The 23,324-nt window shown below is 44.6% G+C and overlaps 1 protein-coding gene across 1 annotated transcript in view; it reads left to right on the top strand.

Annotated features, from left to right (window-relative positions):
• The window catches only part of SEMA5A (semaphorin 5A), a 392,731-nt gene that overhangs the window by 107,809 nt on the left and 261,598 nt on the right, over positions 1 to 23,324 (top strand). The window contains exon 3 of the mRNA XM_081825786.1: positions 14,902 to 15,099. Within this exon, the coding sequence (XP_081681912.1) occupies positions 14,979 to 15,099 (121 nt within the window). The 5' untranslated portion in view covers positions 14,902 to 14,978. The remainder of the gene's footprint in view (positions 1 to 14,901; positions 15,100 to 23,324) is intronic.

Here is a 23,324-nt window from a genome sequence, read left to right as displayed (position 1 = left end):
AGCAGCTTTGTTTCACAACTTGCCAATTCGTTGTGATCTGGGATTAGTTACTGAACTGGATAGATGTGTCTGTGCTTCTCTGTGAGGAGGTATCCTCAGCCAGCGAGTTCTGTGCCTGGAACATCTGATTTTTCCAGAGTGTGTGTTTGTGCGTAAAAGCCCAGCCCCATCACCTCCATCTCATCTCCATGGTTAATGAGCTGCTCTTTGTGGTGCTGTGGTTGTAACCAGAGAGAACTGCGGGAATTTTCCAGAACAGTGAGCTTAAGCATAATATTTGCCTCTCACATATGATGTTAGAGAGAGCACATCACTTTCTTCTATACACTCAACCAGAAACACAATCTAGTGCTTCTCAACAAAACAAACGTGTGTGTTAGCTTTCCTGTAATGAATGCGCAGGGGTGTATTATTCACCAAGCTAAAGTGGCGGATTAGAGGACAGAAACCCAGTATAGCCACGTCAGGATGGAAAACATTTATCAGCGCCTGTCTGCCTGAGCATTTCTCTTCAGTGTAAGCGGAGAGCTTTGTATAATACGGTTTATCGGTCAAGGCTGATGAAACCAATTTCATTTCCTTAGGCAAGAGTGAATTTTTTCCCCCCTCCCCGGGTGAAATGAATCTAGAAAGTAAAAGAGTGGGAGGTCCCGTTTGTAGAAATGTCTGTCACTGACTCCCAGTTCACGCCTGTGTGCCTAACTCTTCCCCACTGGACTTCAAACGAGAATAGGAATTTCCTGTGGTTGTGGAGAATACTTAGGAAGTTGGCTCTGCTCTGAGAGGATCTGTGGTTTCTCTAACCATCCCTCCTTCTTACCTGCGCTGCCTCTGCCCTACAGCCCTCTCTCCAGGATGTCTTCCCCCCTGCACCCAGCGAGTCGGCCTGAATGGAATCTAAGTACGTGTATTAGGGCTCCTGTCTAAAGGCTGGTCACCCTCTGTCACCATACAAAGTTATTTTTTAAAAAAATTTATTTTATAAATTCATTTAATTGACATATAGTGTATTATTAGTTTCAGAGGTAGAATTTAGTGTTTCATCAGTTGCATATAACACCCAGTGCTCATTACATCACCTGCCCTCCTTAATGCCCATCCCCCAGTTACTGCAGACCCCCACCCCCATCCGCTCCAGGAACCCTCAGTTTGTTTCCTATAGTTAAGAGTCGCTTATGGTTTGTCTCCCTCTCTGATTTCATCTTATTTTATTTTTCCTTCCCCTCCCCTATGATCCTGTTTTGTTTCTTAAATTCCACATATATGTGAGATCATATGATAATTGTCTTTCTCTGGTTGTCTTTCGCTTAGCATAATACCCTCTAGTTCCATCCACGTTGTTGCAAATGGCAAGATTTCATTTTTTTTTTTGATGGCTGAGTAATATTCCATTATATACATATATATATATATATATATATATATATACACACCACATCTTCTTTATCCATTCATCTGTCAGTGGACATCTGGGCTCTTTCCATAGTTTGGCTGTTGTGGACAGTGCTGCTATAAACGTTGGGGTGCAGGTGCTCCTTTGGATCACTATGTTTGTATCCTTTAGGTAAATACCTAGTTGTGCAATTGCTGGGTCATAGGGTAGCTCTATTTTTAACCTTTTGAGGAACCTCCAAAGTTATTTTTTTTCAAGATTTTATTTATTTGAGAGAGAGAGCAAGAGTATGAGTGGGGAGAGGGGCAGAGAGAGGGACAAGCAGACTCCCCGCTGAGTGCAGAGCCCAACGCGGGACTTGATCCCAGGACCCTGAGATCATGACCTGAGCCGAAGTCAGATGCTTAACTGACTGAGCCACCCAGGCGCCCCGTCACTGTACAAAGTTATTACAGTATTATTGATTATATTCCCTATGCTGTGCATGACATCCCCATGACTTATTTATTTTATAACTGGAAATTTGTACCTCTTAATCTCCTTTACCTATTTCACCCTCCCTCAACCCCTTCCAGCTCTGGTAACTGCTAGTTTGTTTCCTGTATCCATGAGTCTGTTTCTGTTTTGTTTTGTTTTGTTTATTCATTTGTTTTGTTTTTAAGAATCCACATACAAGTGAAATCATATGTTACTTGTCTTTCTCCATCCGACCTATTTTGCTGTGCGTAATACCCTCTAGGTCCATCCATGTTGTGGCAAATGGTAAGATTTCCTTCTTTTTATGGCTGAATGATGTTCTCTCTATATATCAGATCTTCTTTCTTCCATTTATCTATCCATGGACACTTCGGTTGATTCCATAGCTTGGCTGTTGTAAATCATGCTGCGATAGACATAGGGGTGCATATTTTTATGTCAGCGTGTAGAGTTTTACTACACTGGGTTTACAAGCTGCATCATATTTAATAGTATGGATGGGCCATAATTTAGTTGATCTCCTTACAAATAACTTTGGTCTTTGCATTTCAAACAGGTAAATGCATTTGCTTTCTTACCCCCATTCTTAGTAAATTCTACCCTGAGACATTATTCCATTTCTCTGTGAAAAGTGTGGCCTTTTTATTTCCAGCAGATTCACATGATTCCTGTGCTTCCAAAACTCTCCTGATGCCCAACCTCCTTCTATATTAGCCTGCCACTCCTTTCCAGTATATGTTAATGGTTGGCTGGTGCATTCGTTCAACAAATATTCGATGCTTTCTGTGTGCAGAGAACTGTGATGTCTTTGAGGGGCCACAGTAATTAGGGGGGCACAGGCTCTGTCCTCGAATAACCCTGCTACACTGCAAGGCTGCTGTATCACAAGGCAGAAGAAGCCAGACTCTGTGGCAGAGTGACCTGAGGGCTATGGATATTGCATCCTAAGGAGGCTTGGACGAGCTGCCCTTGCTTTCTCAATGGAGAAATGGTCACATGAATAGGAGCAGTGGTGTTTGATCTGGAACTTGGAGGGACTTGAGGTTCTCATACTAGACCAGGAGGGATGTGTTCGAGGCAGAAGTGTGGATGTGGGAAGTGTGGGCATGAGCAGAATTAGTGAGTGCTCAAATTTGATCTGGGTGTCTTGATAGGAGGAAGTCGATGAGGAACAGACCTACCTCTGTTGCCCATTCAGCATCCATTCATTTTCATGTTAGCACCACTGTGAAGTTTCTGTTGACGTTTCCTTGCTTTCCCATATAGCTGTAACAAATTCAAAATATTTACTCTTTTTTAATTTGCAGTAAATACGGATTTACTGTATTCTATATTATTCTTGACATTTTTTTCTCCTCCCGGCATTCTATATCTAATATTCCTTTACCCTACATCATTTCAAATGAACTCATCTAATTTTGAGCCCTGGCTTTGAATTCCATATTACAGATGTTGGAACCTGACGCCTGAGGCTTATGTTGGAGCTAGTGCGGACCCAGGTGCTCTGGTCCCGAGTCTGTGCTAGCATCCCCCAGCGCTCCTCTCCTACACCTGTTGGGGGGCGGGGTGGGTCCCTGGGACATTGTAGGCAATTCTTCACCTTTTGCAAGGCAGAAGCCGGAATCAGACCTCCTGCAGCTGTGTCTGAGCCCCTTCGCTGCTGGGGACGGACTTGCCAAGTTGATGCAACCTGATGTTCCTTTTTCTGGACTTAGACTCAGGAATTGTTCCTTTTGTGTTTTTACAACCATATTCACCATTGCCTGGCTTTTAATATTTTGAAATACAGGACTTAAGACACTTAGGGATGACTTTTCAACCATGGAGACCTTTCTCGTGATGTCCTGGATGACCTTTCCACATCTTTGGCTAATGAACTGAAGAATAAAATACCATATGTTCACAGCACTTCTGCATTTCACAGCATTGCATTATGTGCTAATCATTCGATGCTTTTGTGGCAGCGAATTCAGGGTCTTTATTGACTTCTTCTTGTGAAATCTTACCTAAGAGGCTGATTCCCTGCCAGTGAACTTAGTCGTTTTCCATAGAAATTCCCTGAAACTTTGCCGTAAGCACTACTCAGTGGCCCTGGCAGAAAATGTGGGTCTGCACAATGATGTTTTCCATCACTTGGACAAAGACTATCTTGGTTTCTATCCCCTCTAGTCCCTAATCCGTCAGTCAGTAATATTTATTATATGTCAGACTCTCTTCTAGGCCCTGGGGATATCAAATGAACAGAACTAAGGCTCAGTTCAAGGCTTATATCTGAGTAGGTTAAACAGGCCATGAACAAGTATGTCAGTGGAGTGATTTCAAGTAGTTTTAAGTGAAAAGAAGAGAAAAATCAGAGAATCTGGTAGAGAGTAAGACACGGTGCTGTAGCTGGCCTGGTCGGGGATGCCTTTGAGTGGGTGACATCTGAGTGAGATTAGAAAGGAGGATGTTTGGAAGGACCTCGAGAAAAGACTTCTGGACCCACATGCCAATAGGTGCTGTCTGAAAGGTGATGAGTTTGGTGAGTAAAAGGACCAGAGAGGCGGTCCGAGCGTGTGTGTGTGTGTGTGTGTGTGTGCGTGCACCTGCGTGCACACTCGTGTGTGGTCTGGGCATGGGCCCCGGGGGTGCTGGCGAAGGTGCCGAAGTGGATGGGGCTGACCCCAAAGCAGTTCTTGGTTTGGGTCAAGGCAGCTACCATTTTACTCTCTGCTTCAATGAGTTAGACTTTTTCGAACTCCTTACAAAGATTACTCCGGTTACAACGTAGAGAATGGACTGTTGAGGGGGGCGAGAGTGAAAAGCCCCAAGACTGACTAGAGGGGCTCCTGCTGATTCCGGGGGAGAGATGGAGTGGTTTAATCTGGAACTGTAGCTGTGGAGACGAGTGAAGAGGACAGGGGTGTGATCCAGTTGGCACGGTTCAGTGATGGTATACAGTATCCTGTGGGGAAATTAGAGAAAACAAAATGCCTCTAGCTGTGACAGGGATTTGAGGCAGGAAGCAGAATTGGGGAGAATCAGTGGTTAGTTTGGTCCATGTTGAGTTGGAGGTAATTCTTTGTCAGTCAAGTAGAGGTGAAAAGCAGGTGGAAGTTGCAGTTTTGGGGACGGGGAGGAGGCTGAGGTAGGAATTTCTATTCACCAAGTGATGGATCGTCCCCTATGTCATGGGTCCCCCAAGAGGGTGTGGGGGTGGTGGCCAGAGGATGACACAAGACACTGGGAAGGCTGTCCCCAGTGTGCAGAGGCTGGTGCTCTTTCATCGTTGGCTGGACTAAATCTTGCTCAGGAAAGTATTTGGCTCTAGTGTCGGTGAATCATGCTGCAGCTAGTTATTTAGTGAAATTTCTGTCCCCACAGAAACACATATTCAGGCCCATCGTGAAGTTGGCTGGTAGAAATAGGGCATCTTCTGATCCTTTCAGCCAGGGTATCCCACAGCTCCCAATCCCTAGTCAGTAAGTGATCAGTGCAGAAATGTGGGAAAGACAGCGTTGGTATCTGCAGAACAGTAGGATGAACCTGGGCTTTGAAGCCAGGGACTTTTCTGTGAAAATTTTTAGTTCTTCTGTTTACTTGGGAGTTTTCCTTGAGTCGCCATTATGTATGAAATAGGAAAGAATAGTAATACTTATTTTATAGGTTTATCTCAGCCACAAAAGAGATACATTCATACTGTACATAAGCACAGCACCCTCTCTGCAGTTTCTTAAATTTTATTATTCTCTGATTGGTGGAATCTTTGATTTTGATATGGTATGTCTTAGTATTTTTTCATTTTAGTGATGATTTCTTATTCTTGTTTTTATTTTATAAAAATAAAGGAAGGGAGAGAGAGAGTGAGTGAGAGTGAGCAAGGGAGGAGGGGCAGAGGGAGAGGGAGAGGGAGAATCTTAAGCAGACTCTGGCTCAGCACGGAGCCTGATGTGGGACTCAGTCTCACGACCCAGAGATCATGACCTGAGCCGAAATCAAGGGTCGGATGCTTAACCGACTGAGCCACCCAGGAGCCTCACTTATTCTTGTTTTTAATAAACTGACCCCAAAATTACAATGACATTAGTCCCCCCTTATTTCTGGGGATATGTTCTAAGACCCTCAGTGGATGCCTAAAACCACAAATAGTACCAAATCCTATATATCCTATGTTTTTTTATAATACGTATCGATGATAAAGTTCAGTTTGTAAATCAGGCATAGTAAGAGATTGACAACGACAGCCATACTAAGAGAGCAATTATGACAACATACTGTAATAAAAGTTATGTGAATGTGGTCTCTCTCAAAATATCTTATCGTCCTGTACTCAGCCTTCTTCTTGTGATGGTGTGAGGTAATGAAATGCCTGTCTGATGAGAGGAAATGCAGTGAGTGATGTAGGCACCATGTGTCAGAAGGAAGATCATCTGCCTCTGGACTGTGGTTGACCACAGGAAGCTGGGACTACGGACAGCAGAGCCACGAACAGACAAGGAGGGATGATTGTAATGCTCTTGAGGCCTTCTGTTTTGTGTTTTATTTTTTAAAGACTGAAGATCATGACAGATCTGAATAAACACAGATGTATCAGTTATGACATATCTGATCCATTGGGTTGAATAGGTATCATTGGATATCGGACACAAAGGTCGTTCCCAACTAAAATCTGAAAACAATAAATCAGGAGCATTTTCATTAAATAGTGCTGGTTTTTTCAAGTGTACCAGCCATCCATTTTCTGTGAATAGATCTGATAATATTTCAAGGTATTTGTGTTTTCACCTTAGAATAATGAATTTGATGAATGTATTTCTCCTATAAATTATAATATCCTCCTTTTTCTGTCCTCTGACTTTTCAAGTGGTTCCAAGGAGTTATGGTGTTCCAGAGTACCTTATTTGAGCCCCTCAGGGTTCACACACTTTGGTTATGTCTTCCATGTGCTTTCGTGTTTCGAGGCCCAGGAGACTTCCTCTTTTCAGCTGCTCTGCCTATAATAATCCCTCATCCCTTTGACCATTAATTGGAAAATTATGACATTTAGAAAGGACATTTCTCAAAACCATGGGAATCCTTGTATTTGGACCAGATGTTAGGAGAATTTTAATAGAGGAATAAAACATCTGTGAAAATGAAGAGCAGAGTCACAGACAAAAAGAGAACATGAACAGCATATTGATGGGAGCATAAACATTGTGGGGAAGGTAGAGAGGTGTATGTGGATTTACATTATTTTTTTTCCCATTAATTCATTTCTCCAGCAGTGATTGTTCATCTCTCCTATGTCTTGTAGTGTCCAGAGGTTGATATTTTCTACAGCCTGGTTTAGAGTGAGGCAGAAACACAGGTAATGGTGGTTTCTAGTGACTAAGGCTGCAATAGAGATGAGTGTTGTTGTACAGTGGGGCCAGGTGAGAAACATGAACTCTGAGATGAAGCTTAATGATTTGGGTGAGAAGCAAGGAAACCCGTCAAGAAACATCTGACATTGCACAGATGAGAAATAGAGGGTTTGGTTTGGGTGGGGTGGAGGGCACGACTCTGGATATGGGTAGGGAAAGAGTTGTCAGGATGTAGTGACAACATGCCAGGGGGATTCTGGGAAGATGAAGGAGGGAGAAGGTGGCAGGTGAGGCCTCAGACGATGGGCTGGGTATCTGACCTAACAATGTAGCTAACCATGAGAGGACATAGGCCCAAAGGAGAAAGTTGGTAAAGACAGATAATGAGGTCACCTTTAGATGAGGTATCTCCACCTTATTTATGTGAAGACGTATATTTTGATTTATATATCTGGGTTATGTGCAGAGCTCTCGAAGAGAGTTATAGATTTAGAAGTCACCAGGTTTTAGAAAGTACGTAAAGTTGTGTGAGTTTGAAGACACAGGCCACTGAGAGTGTGCAGATTGAGAAGAAATGAATGTTCAGGAGAGATTGGGGTGTACCTTCATTTAAAGGGAAGACTAAGAAGTAGGAGTTCTGGATGTACAAGAACACAGGGAGATGGGGCTGTTAAGGAAACCAGGAGGGGGGTGTTGGGAGATATTCAAGGGAAAAGTCAATGGGCACAAATGCCATGGAGATATCCAGCTGCGTGAGCTCACTGGGTTGGCAGTGACAAGGTGACGAGTGATGTTGGTCAGTCATGAAACCACAAGGGTGGATCCTTCTTTCCTGCTCCCATTGTGTACTGTTGCATGTTGGCATACATGACGTACCTTCTGGTTGACAAGGATGCAAGTGGCACTCCAGGTCCTGCTTAGCTGAACTAAAAACCAAAGGGAGGGGCGCCTGGGTGGCTCAGTCGGTTAAGTGTCTGCCTTCGGCTCAGGTCATGATCCCGGGGTCCTGGGATCGAGTCCCGCATCAGGCTCCCTGCTCAGTGGGCAGTCTGCTTCTCCCTCTCCCTCTGCCTCTACCCCCGTTGGTGCTTCCTCTCTCTGTCAAATAAATAAATAAAATCTTTAAAAAAATAAAAAATAAAACCAGTGGGAGCTATGAATAGTAATTTATCCACCATGAGTCATTTATCACTTGATTTCTGATTGTGTCCATATGAATTTCCTGCCTTGGGGAAATGTCTCTGGATAAATCTGTTAGAAATTGTTGATACAGTTGTGTTGCCTTGAAGGGCCCATTATTTTTCTTTTCTTTCTTCCCTCCCTCCCTCTTTCTTCTCCCTCCCTCTTTTTCTTTTCTTTTTTCTTTTCTTCTCTTCTCTTCTCCTTCTCCTTCCTTCCTTCCCTTCCTTCCCTCCCTCGTTCCCCCCTCCCTTCCTCCTTTCTCCCTTCCTTTCCTTCTTTTCTTCCTTCCTTCCTTCCTTCCTTCCTTCCTTCCTTCCTTCCTTCCTTCTTCTCTCTCCATCTCTTTCTTTCGGGCTTCTGGTTGCTTTAGCTAGCACAGAAGTGGATTGAGTGAACTTTCACTTAGTTTTAAAGCCTGCTGACAGATAATATTGCCTTTGTGTAAATAATAATTTTATCTAATGGACTTCATTTATTTTTATGGTTCCTCCAGGCGATCTGGGGCTAAACAAGGGGAAATAGGCAAAACGGTAATAACAGTTCCCTTTGAAGAGAGATATAAAACAAGGTCACTGGAGCCAAACCATTACTGAAATGTATAAAATCGTTTAATGTTTGCTTTTTCCCAATTTATATCATGAGGTCATTTTATATAGTCATCACATTCCATCTTATCTCTGTTCAAATAGGATAAAAATCTATGAGTAACAGAGCCAACTTCTTATCCAGTTACCTGAAGGTGGCTATCAGGGGTGCCCCTGTATGTCCGGGCAGTCCGTGTTTTCATTAACACGTTCCTAAAATATTTCTCTAAGTCATTTACGTTCAATCTTTTTTGGCTGAAACTTGGCAGTCAAGGTACATGGGTTAAAATAATATAAAAATTTTTACCAAAAAAATGTATGTTAACAAGCAAAAAGGCAGTATGTTTGGGGAACATCCTGATTCTCCTCATTGACTCAACTCAGTAACAAGAGAGCTTTAATTTCACTTTATTTCCCAAAGAATAAAATGTTCAGTTATTGGTTTTGAAAAAGGTTAGAAGAATCTATTTACTCGAGCACTGTGCATTAACGCAAGTTTATTGTTTTATTGATTCTTCATTTAATCCCATTTCCTGTTCAGCACCTAGAGTATCTGATACTATCCTAAAGAGAGACCATGGATTCATTCAAGATACGTGCCTTCCAGCCCCGAACACAGCCCGCGCTTTGGTCCTCCTGGATCATCCACTCATTCCTCTTCTCTGAACACTGTAGCTGAAACCTCTTTAGACGCCATGGCTTCTGTCTTCTTTCTCCTGTGTTTCCTGAGACTTCGCTCTGACTTCTGGTTGACAGTTATGCAGGGGTAGACGTTCACTTGCTTGACAGTTCTTGCCTGGACTGTGGCCTCTGCATCTTTGCCCTGCTGTGTTGGAGGGCTGTGCCTTGAGCTCAGGTGACCCCCTTCAGTGTGGTTGGCTAGAGGCCACCCCTCCCTCCCCTGGTCTTAGATTCATTCACCTGTAGGATCTTTGACCCTGGCTGAGCCTCTGCCTTCTCAGCTGCAGAGTGATCTCACCTCCCCTTCACCTCAAATTCAGCGGGTTGTTGACTCATTTCCTGTCTCATGTGCCAGGAGACAGCACAAACCACCTCCTGGTGTTGTTTGCTCAGGGCAAGGGATGGGTGAATGTTGGCCGTGCCATTCCTGATTCATGCGGACGGCCGGGTGAGCATGTTGGAAAGCATCGTCTCGGGACCGTAACGATGTGTTCAGTCCATAATGAAATAAGTCAAACTCAGAAACAGGACAGGTCGTGTGAGCCTCCATGCAAGCAGTGATGAGGAAGCAGGTTCTGTAATTGGTAGCCCGTGGTTCCCCGAAGGGAACTGCCGCGTGGGCGGCCGCTGTGTGCGCAGAAGGGGGAACCAGCCTGACCCTTGGTGTCGCGGACTCGGGGCTGGCCTGGGGCCCGCGGCCCCAGCCGATGAACTGATGTGTGTGCCAGGCTTCCTCTGAGGACCCTGCTTAGGCCGGAGAGGCTGGCGGGAAGCCTTTGCAGGGGGAGGAGTGGCCGTGGCATTAGCGGACGGGTTGTGGGTGAAAGGCACCCTCCTTTCCTTGGGTTCCTCAAGTTTCCTTCCTGAGGGTTTTTGAATAGAGCAGGGCTGTTTACCTCTCAGCAGAGGATGACTGCGCGACACTGTATTTGGCCATGCCAGGGGGTGTCGGGGGTGCCGGATAGTGGAATGTTGCTTTCACTTTGGGCTGGGACTTAGTCTCTGGGTGAGCCTTGGAATAGGGCCAAGAGGTGGGAAGATCGATGACACGTCAACCTTGCAGAAAGAAGTGTCTGTCCATCCCCTCCTACCTGTTGTGCCGTTTGTGTTTCTGATGTTTCCACGGACTGGCTGCTCACAACGCGGGGGCCCCCGGGCAGCCTCAGCCCGTTGATACAAGGACAGTTGGGCTGAAGACAGGCAAGCAGGCAGGCATGGGGCCCGGCTACCTGAACCCTCTCGGTCAGCTCGGTGGCTCTGTTCCCTGCTCAACTCAGGCATCTTCTCTCCCATGAAAGTCCTTCAAGCCAGCAGGTAGGAGCTGGGCCGGAGGGTTTCTGTGGATTCTGAATTGCCCCAGCGGGTCCAGCCGCTTCCAAACATACAGTAGGTCTGGAGCTCAGAGGAAACACTGCTTCCCCTGCCCAGAAGTACATTAAGCTTATTTTAGGTCTGTTTTTATTAATAACTGGTTAGACTTTGTTCCCTAAGCAAAACTTTTTGTGTAAGCTTTCATTCTTTGGATTTCTTTTTTATCTGACAGCATATTTTTTTTTTTAGACTAAAAGGAATAGTCATTTTTTCACCAAAGCCTATTCATTTGCAGTGTGGGTGTGAATGGGAAATGTTATTTATTGCACAAACACTTACATACAGAGTTTTGCTTATTTAGATGGAGCTTATAGGGGGTTCCTCCCACATCAGGAAACTAAAAGGAAGGCTTCAGGGATTTTAAAGTAGATGCAACAAAAATGTTTTATTTTGTAGCCCAAACCAGCCTGCTGTGCTACATCTGCCTATTGGCAAAATCACTTATTTAGCATGAAATCACCTAATATATTTTGAATTTTCCAAGGTGCCTAGGATGACACCAGAACAACTTTTATTGAAATTGATCCTTTGAAATTTCCTTCCTAACGTATCTCCCCAGCGAAACAAGTAGTCGTAATTAACAGGACATTCATTTTTATTGGAGTTTTGCTGAAATGAGTCAATACAAAGTCAGTTGGGTGATTTATGTAAGTATTTTAAAATGAACTTTCAAGTGATGACAGCTTGTCTAATTTCTAAAGAGGAGAGGGATTGTGATCCATATAAATCAGAAGTTCTCAACCGGGGGCGATTTGGCAATGGAGGCAATTTTGGTTGGCACACGTGGGGCCAGGGGCGCTATTGGCATTGAGTGGGTCGAGACCAGGGATGCTGTTAAATACATAGGGCAGCTACCAGAACAGATGATTGGCTCTAATTGTCACTAGTGCTGAGATGGTGCATGCAAAGCCCTGGTATAAATATGCCCCTGCCCAAGAGGCGAGAGCTTTATTATATTCAGGGGAAGTTAGAATTGCTGAGTCCAGGATGGAGGAACCTGCTCTTGAGATCTACGCTATGCAGAGGAGAAGACATTCAAGGAATCAGCCTCCCTGAGTGGCATCTGAGAAAAGCCCACTCTAAGTGAAGACTGAATGCCCTTCCCTGGCACCTTCCCGGGATGGCTGTTTATAGTGTCTTTATTTTGAGAAAAGAGGTAGCATGTTATAGCCTGAAAATTACAAACTTCTGAAAATCACCTGTTCTCATTAAATCCGCTTTCCTTAGGTTAACGTGGCCAGCCTGTAATTTTGTCTCCTCACCAGTCGAACTCCGTGTCCTATTTTAGCTGCTCTTTAACTTGACAGGGCATGTCCCGCTTCTCTAACTGTCACTTTCCGGATCCCAGGGAAGGCACGTTCTGGGCGCTTGTGTGATTTTTCTTTACCTTTCCTTCCGGAGGCAGCCGTGTCAGGCTGGAGACAGGAGTGAGGGCTACTGTCAGTGTAGGGCAAGTCCATGGGCAGCGGGTCTGTCTGTGTTGACACACGGAAGAATTACGTGCAAGGGAAGAATTTGCTCTTAGCTCCTGGTTGACTTGTGTTGGGTCTCGGGGTCGAGGCCAGGTAGGACCCCCATCCGTCGGACTGGTGCCCCTGGTCCAGATCTCCTTGTCCTGATGAAGATTCTCTCCTTTGCCTCCGCCTCCCCCGCCCCCGCCACCGCTCCCTCTCTAAAATAAACAACTCAGTCTTTAAAAAATGAAAATAAAATGTGTAATGTCTGTGCTCCAGTCCTGCTGGATTTCTGTGTTGCCCTGTGCCCTTGGTGCTCCATCTCTGTTTTCCTTCTCTTTGTGGGGGTCACTTGTTCAATTACAGTTTTCCAGTAGGTGGTTCTCTTTTACCCTTTCTTTTGCTTCCCTTCTTTCCCCTGGTGAAGCTTAGCCCCATCCAGAATGTAAACATTCCAAACCTCCAGTTCTGTCTCTGAATTCTTGTTTTTCTTAGCACCCAACCTGAATTTGCAGCAGCCTGCTGTCTTCCCTTAAATGTCCTCTCAGCATCTTAAACCCCACACACGTGAAACTGAATGATCATATTCTCATCTAAATAAAGTTCTTCTGTTGATTATGATATTTAAATGAGAGGCATTACTGCTCTTATGGTCACTTGTATTCTCTGTCTTGAGTCTGTGCCTCTTTGCTTTCTTTTGCCCCAAATGTAGCAGATTAGAACGACCACCATTTTGTTATATTTCATACTTTGGAGGTTAGGAATTTGGGCAGGGCTCAACTGGGTGATTCTTTTGCTCTTGTGATACTGAAGTTACTCGGTGGGTTTCAGCTTTACTCAGCTTTGGTGGGGATGGCTGGGAAGCTGGCCTCAGTGGGAAATGTCCCTGGGAGTCCCTATATGTGGCTTCTGTAACATGGCTGTCTCGGCTAGTTGGGACTTCTGATTCTGGTTTCTTAGCACCCCAGAGAATGTGTTCTGAGGGACAGGAAGTGGAAATTGCTAGGTTCTTAGGGTATGGGCTTGGAAACTAGCAAGCCATCACTTTAGTTAAATTCGAATGAACAAAGCAGTTACAGAGCCAATCCAGATTCAAGAGAACGGGCATAAACCTGGCTTTCATGGGTCGAAGAAGTCGTGGCCATGTTTAGTTTGCCATACTTCCCCTTTCCCATCACACTGAGTGTTTGCTGTGCTTGTCTGAATTTTTATTCACATCGATAACACCCAGAGTCACAGCTTCATTTATTTCTCTCCTGAATAGTTACTGTAGGTTCAAATTAACTTCTCTATCTTTATGCTCTTCTCTATCCAATTTCCTGCATACACTATTCTGAGAACAACCCTTTACGTTTCTTCTGCAGTTACTCTACCATGGTAGCTTGTTGACTAGAAATAGAGACCTCAGACCTTGGTGTAGGGCCCCTTCCAGATCTTAACCCAAGCCCCTGTCTAAACTGCTTCCCACTAACTCTCCTGTATATCTCCTGGGATCTGGCTCAAGTACAGTAAACTGTTCCCCAAACTGTTATTACCGCCTCCTTCCTCAGGAGCACGTCTTCATCCCCCTTCCCTTGGCATGAAATGCACTTCCAGAATCCTCCATCTGTTGAAATCCTTTTTATTCTTCAGTATGAAACCCAAATGTGAGCTCTGCACGGGACCTGCCTGGGTTCCTCTAAATGGTGGTGGTGCTCTCCTAAGTCCTAAAACACTCCTGCCCCTTTCCACGCTTTTCTAATGGCTTGGCTTACAGTTATTTTTACAAGCCCATCTTATTTTAAAGCTTATTAATCTTCTAAATTATTCATAATCTTTAAAGTCTCCCAGCTCCCAGCCTAGCAATTTCATTTCACCCAGTAGGTGCTCACTATGGCTTTTTATTTGATTCATGCTGGATTTCCAGCCAGAAGCTTTGCAGGCAGGTCATCTATAAATTTCAAAGGATACATTCACCAAATATGGGCAGTTTTTAAGAGTTGGGTAGCATAGTATCAGGTTATTGGGAGAAGACAGTGGTCGTGGTGTTAAACAGGGGCTTTGGATGTCAAAAAGGGAAGGGCAGGGATCCTGAGGGTTTCCACGCATGGATCTGTGCTAGCGTGAGGGGGCGAGGAAGATATTCTAAGGGAAAAACCATCAGCGGTCCCAGCTGTTAAACTGCTTTTTTCAGGAGTGATGACTTGGTACGGGTTAAACTTGAACATTTCTCCTTTTATAATAAATGGGTTATTTCATAAAATTATGGGCCGGAAGAGAGGTCTGTACCAAGACATACTCACACGTATTTGAAATACCACCTAGAAAAAGGTAAGTTTGTCCAAGCCCTCGAAGGCTCTCCTTTTTTAAAGCTAGTGATGAGGCTTAACTAAAAGACCACCCACCGGAGAACCTGAACTCACAGTCATCTAATTGTTCTCTTTTGTGTGTTTTAGGCACTTGCCCCACATGACAGGAAGACGAGCTTCTGGTTAGAAGACAAGTGCCCAGAGTCCAAGGCCGTCTGCCCACCATGAAGGGGACCTGCGTCATTGCATGGCTCTTCTCCAGCCTGGGGTGGTGGAGACTCGCCCAGCCGGAAACAGACGCATCTCAGTGCCAGAGAGCGGAGCACCCGGTCATTTCCTATAAAGGTGAGGGGCAGGCACCCTCGGACTGCAAGGGTATCACTTACATGCATTTTCCATGGTCAGTGATAGAGAATAACAATGGTTATTGCTCTATCATTCTGTGACTCGTGTTTTAGACATCATTTAAAATACAAGTACAAGTACAAAATCCTCCATTGCAAGAACTTCCTATTCCGAAACTGATCACTACAATCTCGAGAAGAATTCAAAATTGGAGTTATTACGGGTAGAAAATCCCATTGTTGAGGCCGCCTTTATTTAAAGGTGCTGCGAGCCTCCTAGGCATTCGAACCAGGGGCTAAAAATGTGATCTACAGAAATAATAATAAAACCAAGTAACAAAAAATTCACTTCAGCGTTTCCCAACAAAGCCTTAGTCTTACCACAAAACTTAAATGCCTTGATCTCCCTATCTCACACTGCATGGCAGACAGAATTGATTTAATGTCTTAAGAATGTCAGTGGATCTGTAGGATTAATTACTTAGTATGTGTATCCAGTCATTTTTTTCTTTTATTTATCAAAATTTATTTAGGGCTCTCTCTACCCTGGGTACTCTAAGCCTTCAGGATGAAAAATAAATTAGTCTTTGTCCCTGTCCTCAAGGAACTTACAGTTGTATTACCAAACCAGCTATAATTAATCAGACATTATATTTTAATAATTCATCCAATAAATAGCTTTATGTTTTAAACTTTATATCATGAAAAATTTCAAATATCTGCAAAAATAGAAAGAATAATCTAAGGAACACCCAACCCAACATTTATTAATTCATGTCCCACCTTTTTTCTTTTAAATCCACATGCATGCTCCACCCCACACCCACCAAATTATTTTGAAGCAAATTCAAAAAATCATATAATTGTATCTATAATATTTCAGTACATGGTTATGAAAGAAAGGGAATTCCCAGTGCCATTATTGCATCAGACCAAAAATGCAAAAAAAAAAAACCAAAAAAACAACAACAAAGAAACAAACCCAATTCCATAAAATCATCTGACATCCAGTGAGTATTGTGAGATCCCTGATGGTCTCATGAATGCTGATGCGTTTTTTTGTTGTTGTTGTTGTTGTTAACAGTTGGGTTGAATCAGGATCTAAATGGAGCTCATACACTTCAGTCGGTTGGTCTTCTGCTTTGTTGTAGTTGTTGTTGCTTCCTTTGCAAATTAGTTACAGAAGAAATCCAAGCTCTTTGTCCTATAGCATTTCCCACAGTCTGGATTTTGCCAAGTGCCTCCCCTTGGTGTTCAAAAGTTCTGTCTCGAATATTTGTGTGAATTCATGGTAGTATCAAGAGGAGGCTTCGATTCAGGTTCGAATCTTTCTGTCTCCCCTGTGGCACGGATGGTACCGTGTCCATCTGTAGGAAGGCAGGTCTTGTCTGGTGTGAAATTAGCAGTCCGTGATGGTCATGGCCAGAATCTACCGATTCATTCAACGGTGTAAAGCTGGGATTTCCTAATTTTATTATTCTTTCTTCATTTAATAACAAGAATATTTCTGTATAAAGTAACTTTCCCTTATCAACTATCTGAATATCTTGAGGCTACAGCTCATATAGGAAAGTCAGAATTAATGCTTTTGTCCTTTTCTTCCCTTTCCTAGTTTTTTTGTTTTTTGTTTTTTTAAAGACTAGTTGGTTCTCTAACATTATCCAAAGGGAGCAAGTAAGATGTTATGTTTACTTTTTGTTTTGTCTTGTTTTCTTATTTTGGTTATTAGAATCATTGTTAATATATGGATTTTTAACATTTGAATTATTTCAAGCAATTGCAGTTTTGATGCTTATAAGGGGTGAAATCATCTCATTTTAAGCCCATGGAAGCGTCTTCAAGTGGGCTTCTGAACTATTCTGACATAACCCAGGTTGCCTTTGCTAGCTTGCTTACTCTCTGGGACAGCAAGATGTTCTTGATTCTTCTCAGCCGCTTCCTTCCGTAGACCAGCCATTTTGGGCTGATTTAAGCATGGACATCCCCAGTGTTAGGTCTTTTCAGTGTACAGAGCTCAGGAAAAATTTTTTAAAAAGCACCATAATTCCTCTGGATGCTTCCAGTTCATCTCTAAGATCCTAGGGTTTTTCTGAACCTCTTCTACCTTCTGTCTGTGTCTTTTTGTCCTGGGCACAGAATCCTGAGTCTCTGCAGCCACCACAGTCATTCCTTTGCCTTTTCCTGCAGTAGACCCTGCATCGTTTCAGAGAGAGTCAAGCAACTCTAGTCGTTTTTGACGACTCAAAGTGCTATAAGATGGTCTGCTTCTCTTCTTTTAGTCCTCGGGCTACCAATGTCCTTGGGAAACTAAAGCAATTACTTCACTTGAAGGAATTTCCTTTTGCATGGTTATGCTGCCAACTTGAAACCTGGTTCGTTTCATTTGTTAAATTTCCCTTTTGATTTTTAGAAATTTAAAAAAACTTCACCTTATTATGTAGTGTTGCAGTGTTTCATTAATGAAAACGAGGAGTGTTCAGAGAAACTGCCTTCACTTGTGTTTTCTCCACTCTGTTCCCTCTCTCTGCACTCAGCTAAACTTTCACTTCTATTTTAAGATCCGTGCTTCTTTTCTCGGTCTAGCATTTTTTTGACATGGTGGTATATCCTGGAGTCCACTCCCTAGTGGCACCCTCCACGCCACTCCTTTTCAGAGCACATAGTTCTCCATCGTGTGATGAACCGTAGTGTACTCAGCAACAGCCCAATGGGAGATGTTTAGGGTATTTTCTGTCCTTTGTGGTCATGGGTAGTGTTATGATGAGTAACGCCTACTGCAGACATCTCTTAATCCTTTACAAGGGTACCACTGGAAAAGAATCCTAGCAGTGGGATTGCTATGTCAAAGGATAAATGCATATGTGGTTTTGCTAGATATTGCCCAATTCCCTTTCATGAAGGTTGAGCCGTTTTGTATTCTCGTTCCCCCTGGGTATGAGGATCTGTTTCCCACCGCCCTTTCCAGTGGAGTGTACTATCACTCTTCGGGATTTGGACTAATCCCATAGTTTGTTAATGACCTCTCAGCATAATTTTAACTTGCATATGTTTAAATTGGAGCAAATGATTTACAAACATTTAACAGGTGCCTGTTATGTGCCTGTTTGTACTAAATATTGAGGAGATAGAGCAAAAAACATGGTCCCCATTAAGGGTTTAGAATATCTCAAGGAATATAAGCCAAAAGGAACATTGCATTACATTCTATTAAGGGTCCTTGGCTGGGTGCTGTGGGAGCCCAGGAGAGGGGCATCCGAACCAGAGAGCCTGGGTTTTAGGAGAGTTGTTACAGGTTTCTGGGATGAGGCAACAGCAGAACTGAGTCCCAAATGATTGTTAGAAGGTGTTTATGAGTCTGATGAATGGAGAGACGTCTCGGGGAGAGAAAAAGAGCAAGTGAGGGAGAGGAGCGTAGCAGGTCCTGGCAAGTCTCCTGTAAGGTGAGCCACGAAATCTTCATTTAGGTTATGGAGAGGAGGTGGAGGGAGATGACGCCGAAGTAGTTGTAGGGGTTCAATATTGTCCGGCATCTGAAGGCCCCTTAAGAAGCTCCCCCATCTGGACAGATTCCGTGTTCAGAATGGCAAAGGCAGCAGGGAGAGCCCATCCTGAGTTTGCCGCTGTGATCAGAGCGAGCAGTCATGAGGCACTAAGCTAAAGGGATGGTAGCAGAAACGTAAAGAATTAGGTGAATTCTAGAAATGCGTAGGAGGTGTTGATGATTTCATGGATGTAGGACAGGAGGGAGAAGGAGGCACTGTGTATGATCCCTGAGTTCTTGGCTTTTGATTCCATACGGAATAAAGAAGGGGAATCGAAAATGATGATTTTAGATTGAGAAAGCTGAGTCCCTACCCGCCCTCAGATGGACTGTCTAGCTGAGAGCGAGGCATCATGGGATCCAAGAAGGGAGAGGCATCCCTCCGAGCATGGGATGATGCAGAGTTCGAGGCTGACGTGGGCCAGAGGGCAGAGTGACAAAGTCATCCTGGTTTGTCCAGGACTTTCCTGGAGATAGCACTGAAAGTCCTGTGATCTGTGTATTAGTTTCTTAGGTTTACTCTAACAAAATATGACAAACTGGGTGACTTAAAACAACAGAAATATTTTCTCTCATAGTTCTGGAGGCTAGAAGTAAAAAAAAAAAAAAAAGAAAAAGAAAAAGAAAAAAGAAACCAAGGTGTCAGCAGGGCCATGCTTTCTCTGACAGCTCTAGGGAAGAATCCTTCTCTGCCTCTTCTTAACTTCTGGGAGTTGTCCGCAGTCCTTGGCGGTCCCAGGCTCGTAGATGCATCCCTCCAACCTGAGTCTGTACCCACATGGCATTCTCTTGGTGTGGCTGTCTTTTTGTCTTCTCCTCTTTTTGTAAAGACACTGGTCATATTGGATGTAGGGCTCACCCTCACCCAGCATGATCTCATTTTAACTAATTACATCTGAAAAGACCCTCTTTCTAAGTGAGGTCACATTCATAGATACTAAGGTTTGGACTTCCGTATCTTTTTCGGGGGAACACAAACCTGTAAGCAGTGGCATACATCAGAGCAGTTTCAGGGCAGGGCTGGGGGAAGAACCTCGATGGTAATGAGCAGAGAAACAAATGTGAGGTGAAGGAAGAGATATAAAAGGAGACAGTTATTGACTCAGCCAGCAGGGATGTGAGAGCAGGGGACAGCTTTTAAGAGAGCGTTACTTAATCATCCTTAAGTGGTGATGGGGAAAGGCCAGGTGAAGGAAGAGGCTGAAGAGAGGAGGAGATAATTGATTAGACAGAGTCCCCGGGGCCGTAGGAGGGGATAGGATACTGGGCACAGGTGGGAGATTAGCTTACAGGAAGCAGACCCCACCTCCAGTGAGTCTGGAGGGAGGGAGGCTAGGGCACCCAGGATGCAGGAACATACGTGGGTGGGGGTGGCTGCAAGGGGAAGGGGTCCCCGAGGACCTCCATCTCTGCATCTTGGCTGAGAAGGAGTAGGCAGGCCATGGGCCGAGAGCATGGGGGCTTTAGGAAGGAAGTGCTTCTCTGAAGAAGGGGTGAGGCTGTTAATCACAATATACACCAGAGATTCCCTGGGGGGGGTGTTAGGAGCCCAGCTAGTCCTTGAAACGGCTGATGTTGCCGCTGAGCAGGTGGCCGCTGGTTTGCTACACGAACACTCCTGTGTGAAGCGCGGCTCTACGAGAATGTTTGCGAAAGCAGGATGGAACACTGGAGAAATAAAGGCAGGACTGGGTAATCTTGACTTTTAAAATCTGGATTTCCGCGTACACTTAAAATTTCATGATTTAATGTTGTACATTGGAGGCTCTCTGCACAAGAGACTCCTAATGAAGTGGACCAGATTCTACGGTCACGTCTGGATACAACGAAGCACGTTTTATTGAAGTCTTGCTTCGATTCACCTGGGTAGGTGGAAGATGTTGGCAGGATCTTTTTTTTTTCCCCCATCCTAGGTAAAATACTTGCCACTGTGGGCCTTCTCTTGTCTAGCAGAGTTCATTGCTCAACACGCTCTAACAGCTTGCTGTGTTTGCAAGGTTACTCCCTTGACTGCATGTTCTGGAACATTTATCCTTGATCGTGGAGGGGCTGCTAAAACACCCTGACCCATTGCAGATGCACCATTTACACTTCTGTCCTTGTCATTTGCTTAAACGTCTGTTCCAATAAAGAGGGAAAAAATAGTGACCCTTCAAGACAGCATGTTTCTCAGCATGCTTACTGAGTCTCATAACCGTCTCTGAAATGAGTTTTAAATGTTTAATGTCCACTTAAGGCAATGGTGCCATATCCTGCCTTTGTTTGTTTATTGATTAAAGTTTACCCAGCGTGCTTGCTATTTAGATTGTGCTCCACTTATAGGGATTGGTTTATGGGGAACAATTCCGCAGTAGGCACAGAGGAAGACTGCCAGTGGGGTGAGTCATGCCACACTTCGGCTTTCTCCACCTAGGACGCCTTTCTTCAGTGCTGTAGCTGGTAGTGCTTATGCTAATGATTACGAAGATTACTTCTCTGCCTGTGGAATCAGGCGAGCGCTATAAATTCCACTCTAGGGTCCCCGAGATCTTGATCTCTGACTCCGTGGTGTCCCCGTTGATTGCCTTCCTACTTACGGATTCACCGATTGGCCGGAGATTTGGTTTGGGACTTTGGAGAGAGTTGTAGGAGTGCTTCATAGGGGATTAGCAACATTTGGCCCCCGATCTTGGGAGGGCCATCTGAGGGAATGGGGTGCCAGCTTGGGCCATCCCCGGGACAGGACTGGGAGCGGCGCTGGCCCTCGCGTTTAAACAACTGTCTTTATCTCCACGGGCAGTCTTCGGTGATTGAAGGAACCATGATGGCAAGGGTACGGCATCGGATTGTGAACTTGGGTTCTAGTCTCATACCATAGTATAGATACCTTTCACAAATCCTGCATCTTTCTTTTGAATCATATAATTATATTCCAGTGTGTTTGTGTGTGTGTGTTGGAAGCGCTGAATTGTTAAATGTTGGCAATGATAGTCAATGACGTACTTTGTGACTGTCTTCTTCGGGTTCACTTACCGGGACCTGCAGCCTCTTCCCACCTCGGAGAGAGGCTGTCTTTCTTCCAGTCTGTAAGGTGGCCATGTACCCATGTCCTGCCGCCCCATTAGCCACCGTTCCTGCCCGCTGTCCTGCCGCTCGTGCTCGTCCCGTGGCTGCCTCACCGTCCCTGGGACCCCTGCCTTGCTCGCTGTGCCACGTTCTCCCCGTGGGGCTGAGGAAGGCGTAGCGTGGGCAGCCTCCGTCACCCTCCAAGGCCCAAGGATGGGGATGCCAGAAGGGAGCCGAAGGCCTCGTTTCTGTGCCATGGCTCCACGGGTCCCACGGCCCCCTGCATGTCCCCCAGCCCACGCGTGTCCCACAGTTCTGTGGTGTCCCACGGCGCTCCATTTCTCCTCTGGGTTTTGGCGTTCTGGGGTCCAGTGCCCCAGTCAGTCCTGCGGTGTCATGGCCCTGGCTGGGTCGCACCCCTTCTCTCGGACCTGGACCCTCATCCCTACAGGAAGGGCTGCGGGAGATGCTTTCTGTTTCCCAGAAGATTTTGGAGACTTCAGAGTCTTTGAGTACCTAAGCCTGGGTTGAAATTGCTTCGAGTGTTTCCTCCCCATTCATCTAGTGGCAGAGCGGCCACTTGACCCTTATAAATCATACGTGTGTGTGTGTGTGTGTGAGAGACACTGGCCTACTGTCTCCAAGGAAGAATTAAGACAATTTATTTTAATTAAAAAGAGATGGTGTGAAATTCACTTTAGTGTTTAGTTTGAATGTTTTCATATGAATCCGATTAGAGCATAGGTAGAGCGAGACGCAGCTAACTGTGGAAAACTGTCTTGAAGGCATTGCTTTTCTTTGTAAAATGTAAAACCTACGTAAACCAAGTGTGATTCTTTCCGGTTTGGTAACAGGATATGAGTTACCCTCCTGTGAGTTTATTTGGGGAGGAAGAGTGTTGTTACGGATCCTTACAAGTTCTTGGTTCCACAAATAATTTGACTTCTGTTATCGTGCATATGACTGAATGGTTCATATAATGTACTGTCAAAATCACAGGGGCAAAACACTCCAACCTATTTGCAACTGAAGCCACTAAGGTACACGCCGCTGCCTGTTTTGTACCTTAAAAACTACATTTGGGAATACATTTCTTATTTTCAAGTCTGTTGCTAGTGTGCTATCTGAAGAATGGAATATTTAAAAAAATACACAACTTTTCAACTCTGTAATATCAGTATATCATGATCCTTCACAAGGGCACATAGGTGTTAGAAGAAATGCAAAGTGGGGCGCCTGGGTGGCTCCGATGGTTAAGCGTCTGCCTTCGGCTCAGGTCTTGATCTCGGGGTCCTGGGATCGAGTCCCGCATCGGGCTTCCTGCTCCTTGGGAGCCTGCTTCTCCCTCTGCCTCTCTCTCTCTCTCTCTGTTTCTCATGAATAAATAAATAAAATCTTTAAAAAAAAAAAAAAGAAGAAATGCAATGTAAAACCACCATGTGTTACTCACTGGGTGATTTGGTTCCAATACCTACATTGAACTTTTTTTTTTTTTTTTTAAGATTTTATTCATTTGGGGCGCCTGGGTGGCTCAGTCGTTGGGCGTCTGCCTTCGGCTCAGGTCATGATCCCAGGGTCTTGGGATCGAGCCCCACATCGGGCTCCCTGTTCGGCGGGAAGCCTGCTTCTCCCTCTCTCAC

The sequence above is a fragment of the Leptonychotes weddellii genome, chromosome 7 (genome assembly GCF_054177405.1).
Source record: "Leptonychotes weddellii isolate Sample4059 chromosome 7, ASM5417740v2, whole genome shotgun sequence".
Classification (NCBI taxonomy): domain Eukaryota; kingdom Metazoa; phylum Chordata; class Mammalia; order Carnivora; family Phocidae; genus Leptonychotes; species Leptonychotes weddellii.
The sequence above is the reverse complement of the archived record's forward strand: the minus strand, read 5'-3'. Positions and strand labels throughout refer to the sequence as shown.